The 9,627-nt window shown below is 48.0% G+C and overlaps 1 protein-coding gene across 1 annotated transcript in view; it reads right to left on the reverse strand.

Moving 5' to 3' along the window:
• The window catches only part of pou6f2 (POU class 6 homeobox 2), a 31,800-nt gene that overhangs the window by 13,783 nt on the left and 8,390 nt on the right, over nucleotides 1–9,627 (reverse strand). The window contains exon 3 of the mRNA XM_056584816.1: nucleotides 1,812–1,949. Within this exon, the coding sequence (XP_056440791.1) occupies nucleotides 1,812–1,949 (138 nt within the window). The remainder of the gene's footprint in view (nucleotides 1–1,811; nucleotides 1,950–9,627) is intronic.

The following is a 9,627-nucleotide window of genomic DNA, read 5'->3' on the forward strand; positions in this document are numbered from 1 at the left end:
GGCCGTGTTTGTGTGAAGGATATTGTCTCATCTTTGTATGATGGGTAATGGCTGTTTTGGTTTAAAAAGCATCCACATATGTAGCTTTGTCAGTACATCACTGGATCAGAGGGTCATGGGTGGCACGGCCTCAGCAGGTAAATCACATCTAAGCAAGTCAGGGATGAGCTGTTCTCTGGGTGGTCAGTCAGACCTCCGAACCCTTTTACCGCCCGTGTGTCCAGGTAGAGGAGAGGTTAACGGGAGGGATTTAAAGGAGGTCACAGAGAATAACCACGGCAATGGAGGCACGATTTAACAGACCTGTGATCTCCCCTCACTCCCAGGCACACAAGCAGAGAGGCTATTATAATAGAGGCCTAATGTTCGGGGTTGAGGCTAGCAGTGGTGGAGGAATACTTACTAGAGGCTAGTATACTAGAGGCTAGCATACATAAGGCTGGCAGCAGAAAGCCCCAATGATTGTCCTTGGAGAAGAAATACTGGAACCACCATGATAAAGCTTCAAACAGTGTCAACGTATTGGACTCCGTGTCCATAAACAAGCTTCCTCTAAAAGGACTACCGCTAGCAGTGACAGACTGAAGAGGAGACGGGAGAGTGAATGCGGAGGTCAAACCATATTGTGCTCTCAATCCGAGCCAACAGCTGGTATTTCTATGTCATATTATTTTACTTTGTTGTTATCTTTTTGCCACACAGAGGTCAGAGGTGTGCAACAAAGAGAACAGAGGCTGGTCATTTTTATATTAATTTATGTCTGACATTCTCCTCTAAAAGGTGGAAAACTATAACAAGAAAATAGTTTTGCATCAAAAGATCCAATTCTAGAACTTGTGTGTATTGTACTTTACAACAGTAAAATATTGAGCTCTGCACAAATTGCTAAGTAGTTGTTTTTTTAGGAGTAGTACAGTAGACTGTACTTTACTTTCTAGTGTTATTCTTTACTGAAGGCTTGATCATGATCGCAATTCCCTTGCTTTGTAAACAAAATCTCTTGTTTCATAACAGAGAGAGTGAGAAAGAGAGGAGAGAAAGACAGAATAACAAGAAAAAGAGAGATAGGGAGAGAGCGAGACAGAGAGATGGAGAATAAGAGAGGACGGAGGGGGATAGAGCGATGAGGATGACAAGTATCTGATAGTGGGGTGCGTATTACAGCGTCCCGGCTCTGAATAATGCTTTAAAGTAATGAGGCAGAGAGCAAAGGCTGTAGCCCAAGGCTCTGACCTGATTATGTCACAGAGTGTCAGCTAGCGTGGTCGCTAGTGCTAGCCCCGCCGCTACTGCTAGCGACCAGCACGCTCCATCAAACCCATAACCATGGCGATCTGTCCCCTGCAGAGCTCCAGACTCAGGACCATGCCTCTCCATACTTTCCCATTAGCGACAATTAGCATCAAGGCCCCTGTGCAATTCAGACGACTGATATGATACACCAACGCTGAGCATACCGCCGGAGGAGACGTCACACAAACAATGGTAAGCCGACTGTATCAAGCACTTCTTTAAACATGTGTGGCAATTTACACTTCTTCACATTAATACCTCATTCTTCGCTCACTTCCCCCACCAAGCCAGCGTTTAGGACAAAGATGGTGGATTGGAGTAAGGCTCATAATGTGATGTCTTTAGAACCAGAATGGGTCCTGATGTTGAGACTAAACTTAGGAGGGGTGTGATCACATCCTAAGCCGTTTTGTATCGGCATTGGTTTAAATGTTGTGTCCAACTCACTCAGCCTCAGCGAGCCAATCCCATAGATGTGTGTGATGTTGTATGCATTTATAGGGTCTGCATTGTCTTACCTGTCCCTGTGCATTGGTGACCAGCTGCCCCGTCGCCCCCTGGAGGTTGGACAAGGCGTTGCCGAACACCTGGGAACTGGCAATGGAGCCCATGGCTGCTGCCGCGGCAACCGCTGCCTGGCTGGCCAGAGGATTCAACTAGGGAGAAGGAGGAGGAGAGGGAAGATGACCAGGAACAGGAGAAGGAGAAGGAGAAGGAGAAGGAGAAGGAGAAGGAGAAGGAGAAGGAGAAGGAGAAGGATGAAGAAAAGGAGGAGAGGGAGAAAAATCATGATAGAGACTTGATCATTCAATCACGTCCAGTAAACTCAAGAGAGAGGTCTCAAGAATGTACAGATCTCAGAGGTTCTGGGCTCCTCTAGAGGCCGGCGGGATGTCCAAACAGAGGTGGACTGTAGGATTCTGGGGCTCCACTAGAGGCCGGGGTGCTTTGTTCGACTAGAGTGGGTCCACTGCAGCGAGGCCTGTATACATGGGGGGGGGGGGGGGGGGGGGGAGAGGGAGCTTAAGGGAGAATGGAAGCCAGTGTATGTGTATGTGCGTACCCATACACTTGTGTGCGTGCATGTGTGTATGTGAAGGAGGCTGTGAATAAGTGGCCATTTTACTGCTGTCAGTGCCTGTGGGGGGCCCCAGGGGCCCCCCACAGGGCTGAATAGGGTCTTTTTACGGTCCGCGGAGGCCCCGCGGTACCTGGCCCTCACAATGGAGGACGGGAGTGACCATGCATCACTGTAGCGAGAGCCAGCGTCTCCTCCAGTTAGCGCCCCCAATAATGCACTCCTGGAGAAGAGGACCGTCTTAACCCCCCTGCTCCCCTCTGTAATGGAGCCGTCTGCCGGGGCCCCGGCCGCCGCGCCAGGCCGCTCCCGGAGCCCGTCCCCCCGGCTGGATCGCCCACATAAATCAAGCTAACCACTTATTAGGGGCTGGGATGCAGGGGCGATTTGGTTGCAGCACAGCACGACGAGGTCTTATTAGGTCGAGGAAGTAGATCAAACAGACGCCGGGGCCGGGAGAGCTACACACATCACAACACGCACACACACACACACACACACACACACACACACACACACACACACACACACACACACACACACACACACACACACACACACACACACACACACACACACACACACACACACACACACACACTGAAGTACTGCTGGCTGCTAATACACTCACATTATACCCTTGTGATAGACTGGCTTCAGATTGTAGAATTGCAACGTGAGACTGTGAAATAAATTGTAGAATAAGATTGTTTGACTTTGCTTAAGATTGTAGAATTTGAATGTGAGGCTGTGGTAGGGATGGTAGAATTAGAATGTTTGTCTTATGTTTTAGAATGTAGAATTACATTGTTAGACCGTTCTTTAGGTTGTATAATTAGAATGTTAGACTGTGTTTTAGAATGTAGAATTACATTGTTAGACTGCTTTAAGATTTGAGGATCATCAGAAGGCTTTTTCCATTCCAGTTATGAACTCTTTATTTCTTATCTTATCTAAATAAGGCCTACTATATATACCTGAGTATATATTAATGGCAGTTACACATATAATGTTGAAAATAAGAAAATTCATAAAATAATATAGATTAAAAATAAACCAAATCTGTATTCTATTTCTTCTTTCCTATTTTCTTCTATTGTTTTCTGAACCACATGTTAAATGGGCAACGTACGAAGACAAAGGTAAAGTGATTGCAGCGGCAGACTATAAAAGCTAACATTCAACTTTTCTTTTTAAACCACACAAGCATCAACTTCTGCAGGTTCTTTCATCTCCGTGCAGGGGACGGAGTCTTGTAGCCGGCACATCATTGAGTTGCCATTTATCTTTCATCTAACTCCAGCACCATATATTATTAGGCTTTCGGAAATCAAATGATGAAGAAATACCAGTGAGCGATCAATACTTTTTCATTGACAGTAAAGGTTAAGCACATTAAGAATGACACCGCATTTGTCTTATGAAATCATATTTCATGTTGGTGGCCTCAAATTGGCTGTGATTGATATTGCGTCCGTGTGTCTGAAAGTCATCCAGTTTTTTCTCGATAATCACAAGATTGTCTTTTATGTGCTCGATATTCGCCCTTCTGGAAATCTTACGTCTACAGCGTTTAGATATGTGGACACAAGCTGAGACACCTCGGCAAGACCACCCTTTTCGTGGCCAGAGGCCCCATCAAGAGCGGCTTAACCACAGGGAAGAGGCATTCATCCTTTCTTTTTCCATTCATTCTACCTGCTCTTTGCTTTCCTTCCTCCATTTTTAATAATTTATTTCCTTCCTTCTACTCTCCTTTCATTTATTTAATTATTACTCCTCTGCTCCATCGATTTCTTCCCTATTTTCTCTTTCCAAAGAACATTCCTTCTTCTGCCTATTTTCTTCTTTCTTTCCTTCGTTCCTTCCTTCCATCCTTCCTATCTTCCTTCCTCCCACCCAACAAAGACATTAAGATACTCTATAAGCAGCAGAGGCCTATCAGCCATCTCATAACTGCACTCTCTCCATCTCAGTAGCTCAGATTGAGATCTAAACACATTCCCACTATCAGCAAGAGGAATGGACTGGTCGGTGGTGTGGAGATACTGGTCGGTCTAAGAGATTCATCAGGAGTCAAATAAACAGTTTCCCTTCCCATTGGCTCCCCACCCATCAGGTGAGAGATAGTGGAAGAAGGTCTACATCTAAAACACATTAAGCTCTTCAACTGATAATCTGTGCAAGTGCCCTGATGTTCTGCCTGATGTCTGGTGAATATGTGCTTTACGTGTGTGTGTCTGTGTGCGTGTGTGTGTGTGTGTGTGTGTGTGTGTGTGTGTGTGTGTGTGTGTGTGTGTGTGTGTGTGTGTGTGTGTGTGTGTGTTTGTCCTGCAACAGAAAACTCGGGTTGAGAGTTTTAAGGAGATTCACAACATCACATTTGCAGAGCTCCAGAGATCAGAAGATCCTAGGGTCTCATCACATGAGATTAGATACACTTTATCATCCTCAAGAGAGGAAAACCACTGTTTTGTATAATGGGACTTACTCACTAGCAGCCCTCCTGGATTTAAACGCCAGTTGTGTGGGGGGAATTTAATTAAGAATTGTCCATTCAGCCTCCACACCCGCGTAGCGTTTTGAACCAAGATGGAGCCTAAATGGCCGCTAGGTGAATAAAGCACATTACATCCCTGTTTGTTCAGGCACCGTTGGTGTGTCCAAAACAACAGGACATCTGGAGAAGATCAGAAGCAGAGAGAGGAGGATCTTCTGAACATCTAAACAGACGATTTACCTCCACAGTGACCTCTCTCCCAACAGCTCACCAGCAGAGGGTAAATATCAGCTCTGTGTCTATATTCTCTGTGATTATTACGTCCCCGTGGAGACCTGCACAGACCTCCCAGCGTTCAGGGTCCTTGTGTTAAACCATTCTCTGTATCTCCCTCTAAATAGGGTCTCCACAAGGTGGCTGGGCACTGAAGGGTAGAGTGAACTGGTTTAAAGAGGTCAACGAACACCACCACAGCAAGAAACCCAGTGGAGTTGAGTTATTCAAAAATGTTTTGAGACGGTGCACTGAAGGATCATGGGAGATGCGAGCTTCAGAGTATCACATTTCCAAAGGCTGGATCTTTTGGGGATGAGCGTTGATTAGATGTCACAAGAGATCAGACCTTGCCGCGTTCAGATGCTCGGTTTGTTAACAATATAACATCATTGACACCATCCAATACAAACAGCCAAAGTGGAATAGCACACAAATGGCGCCATTCTGGGGTCATCCAGCCAAAATGAATGTCCCTGACACTAAAAGAAGCCTGCAAATTGTTTAAAAGATGCACCAGTTCTGGAGATCCGATCCCATAGAAAGGGTGTGTGGACTAGAACGCTCTCTACTGGCTGTTTGACCACTAGGGTCAGCTGGCGTGTAATCTCAGGAACACAGGGAGAAATAGCTTTCCTATCGCCGTAGAAATACCATGGAAACCAAAACAAACTATGGGGTATTTACTCCTTAATTTTAAATATATTTTCTATAGTTGCTCAAAGAGGTAAAGGGGGTATGATGCTTACAGTTTGGAGCAGAGCATCCAAACTGGAAACTAGTAATGTGGGAGAAACACGCTTTTGGGCTTGACCAGAGCTGAGATTACCATATGACACTGTTTAACCCTAACTGGAACAACTTTATAGATTGGATCACACTGTTTAACCCTAACTGGTACAGCTTCATAGAGTCTTTCACACTCTTTAACCATAACAGGTACAGCTTTATAGGCTAGGTCACACTGTTTAACCCTAACTGATACAGCTTCATAGAGTCTTTCACTCTGTTACCCAAACTGGGTTATACTGGGTTACACAGGAGGATAACTATTGTCTTCCATGGCCATTCTAAACATTGTCCCCTGACCTGCTTTGACATCTCTACTCCCTCTCTCAACTCTCCGTTGTCCTCCTCTCCCTCCCTCCTCTTCCTCCCACTCTCCTCTCCCTCACCTCCCTCCCTCCACCTCCTCTCTCTTCTGAGTGAATGTAATAAGCTGTGACATAGGAACAACACGCTAACCCCTTCTCCAAGAAATCTGTCAGTAGCCCCCCACCACCGCCACCGCCACCCCCTCCACTGCTGAACATCAAAATGCCATTAGAGCCTCCGGAACACGGCCGGTCTCCTGGCTGTCCAGGGGCTCACACCGCCACACCGGGGGCCCGGGGCCGGGGCACTCCGGGCCCCTTGACGGAGCACTGGCTACACCCAACCGCTACCATGCCCTCCTCGGAGGAGGGAGGGAGAGTGGAGGACAGAGGAAGAGAGAGGGGTGAAGAGAGACGTAGTGAGAGACAGAGGAACGGACAGGAAGTAATATGGGAGGCCATCAGGAGACACAGGAGCACCGCAGAGCACCTGAGGAGTAGAGCGGGGGGAGGGGGGGGTTGTGTTGGTGCCTGCATGTGCATATGCATGTGTGTGTGTGTGTGTGTGTTTGTGCTTGTTTGTGTGTGGAGCGGGAGCGGGTATCTGTATGTGGGGGTATGTGCATGTGTGTTGGTTTAGTGAATGTGTGGGTGTCTCAATGTGTGTGTCCGAGTGGTGAAAGTGTCAGTGTTCCTGAGTGATAATAGAGTGATGTCATCAGAATCGGGGGGGGAAGGGGTCAGAATGATAGCTCGTTAAACCGCGGCGGTCAGGCTGATCAAATAAAAGGCATTAAGTCTAGGAAACGGCGTTCCCTACTGGAGCCGTAAATGGCCACGTCTAATGAGGCGAGATGCAAATGAGGGGGGGGGGAGGGGAGGGAGAGAGGGGACGACGACGATAAAGGGGTGATGGAGCGGCGGTTCCCGGCCGTCAATCTCCCCTCTCATTACCGCCGGCTGAATTAAGAGCTCTGGTTTTGATCACCAGCACCCACAACCCTGGCCCGAGCCGCAGCCCGGTCGCCACGGAGATGGGAGGGGGGGGAGGGGCCTGCGGGCATCCATCACCCCGGCCCGCGGTACTTCCTGTGGTCAGGGGGACGCTTGGCGACTAAAAATATAAGTTATAAGGCGCTCCGCTCCTGCGATCCCTCATCCTGAGCAATGATGTCTAATATTTAGCTGTTTCCAGATATATTAAATGTTGGACGAGCCGGTGATTAAGTGTGGGTGGGTAAAAGTGCTGACCGTCCCAGCCCGTGATGTGACATATTTGGTGCAGTTATTTCTGTCGCGGCGTCCGGGAGAGAATCATGGCGGCGGCGGCGTAGTGAAATATACTGCAGAAGCTGTAAGCCGGAAGCTTGTGGAAGATCCCAAAGCTGCCTCGGGGAGCGAGAGGCAAAGTATTCGATAGTTTGTTCATTCAAAAGGTTTCACATGGTTTCAGATGGTAAAAGATAAGAGGGAAATGTTGTGTTTGTGATTGAGTTATTTTGTTTGCTTCTGTCTTATTCCCCAGAGTTTCTGGATGTAATTTCCTTAGCCGCGACATCATCTCTCTTGGCTTTCACAATTCCATCCCAGCTGTCCTCCTTGGTTCTATTACTTTTCATTTAGCGGGGAGAATGCCATCGCTTTCCACTCCCGCGCTTGTTTGACATATAAATATAGCATTTGAATTACTTTAATATCCTCCTAATCAATGTCCGGTGATCTTTTGATGTCCTCAATTCAATATAGCGCAGGGTCATCCTAGCTGGCGCTTCATAAACACAATAAGGCTAACTGATTGCTCTCCGCGCGGCTGTCCGCTAGCCAGCCCTAATGAAGAGGAATGGCGGGGCGCGCCGCCGCGGCCTGTCATGTGTCGCTGGCCAGCGCTCAGCTCCCAGATTAATCATGAGAGAGGAGCGGATGATGTGGTGGCCCCTGATCGATAAAACACCCCTCCCACCCGCTCTCTCTCCGTGCGTCTCGCTCTCTCTCGCTTCATGTCTCTCTCCCCTTCTCTCCCTGCAGGTCTCTCTCTTTCTCTTTAAGCGTCTGTCTTTCCCTCTCTCCGTCCCTCTAAGTCCCTCTCTTCTTCTCTTCATGTCTCTCTTCCTCTCTCACCCCCTCTCGTTCTGTGTCCCTCTCGCTCTCTCTCTCTTTATTCATCTCTCCCTCTCGCTCCGCGCATGCTTTTACTTTTCTCTCTCACTCTCTCTCTCTCCCCTCTCGCTCCCTCTCCTCTATCTAAATGCTTCTCTCTCACTCGCTCTCTTCCTCTCTCCCTCCCTCCCTCTCTCCCTCCCTCCCTATGTCTCTCTTTCTCCTCTCCTCCGTGTAAACATGTGTGTGGTGTTGTGTGTACATCAGCATAAGCATGGGCTGACATTTATGGACCTCTTTTAAATTGATTCAGTCCACTTTTGGGACCTGCTCATCTCTCCTCCTTCTTCTCCTCTGACTAGTTAAAGGCTAGATGTAAATGTTCCCCCTGCATCCATAAAACACAACCCTAAATCAACCTGGCCACCACAGGACCTCTGCATGTCTGCTCACTTATGGAGAGAGAGAAGGATAGAAATATACAAGCTGCTAATCATGCCAACCTCCACAGAGACTCCATGTCCACTAACACAGCAGAGTATACTGTCATGATTACCTCCACAGAGACGCTAGGTCTACTAACACAGCAGAGTAAACTGTCCTACCTCAGATATTGCAGTAGATAGTATGGCCTCATAATATTTTCTCTTATGGACCTAAGCAGTAAGGTTCCACTCCGATTTCCCCCACGGCAAATCCCCATTGAAAATGATTCTGGCAGTAATTAATTAGGGCCAAACCCTATCACATAAGTTCATAATCGTACAACCTTAATGTCTGAGAAAATGTACTTTCTATCATTAGCCTTGTTCATTGCCATGACATCAGACCTAACTGTAAATCCCTTGACTCAGCGCCGCTGAATAAGCAGAAGCATACACACTGAGCTTCCTTGCAAAGACCCTGTTGTAAACCTGATGGGCAAGGCAGGAGGATCTAAGAGGGATCATTTGACCCTCCAGGTCCAGACCTCCAAAGGGAGACAGAAAGTGCAGATCAGGGGCTGTACGACCGGCCCAAGCGGGGGTGTGTGATGTACAGCTTCTCTCTCTGGAGGGGCGGCATTCAGAGGCGCGGCCGATACAGCCTTGTGCGTGTACTGCTCAGCTCTAATGCTCTGCTTGTGGTCGCTAATGGATATCAGGAATTACAACAGGCAGCGCTATCGCACCCCGCGGGGGGATCCACCGGCCCGCCCCGCGTCACTCAGCACTTAGACCCTGTCTGGGAGGCCTGAGGGCTGGGAGAGGGGAGAGGGGAGAGAGGTGGGTGGGGGAGGAGAAGGGGAGGGA

This window comes from Gadus chalcogrammus, chromosome 23, assembly GCF_026213295.1.
Source record: "Gadus chalcogrammus isolate NIFS_2021 chromosome 23, NIFS_Gcha_1.0, whole genome shotgun sequence".
In the NCBI taxonomy this organism is placed as follows: Eukaryota; Metazoa; Chordata; class Actinopteri; order Gadiformes; family Gadidae; genus Gadus; species Gadus chalcogrammus.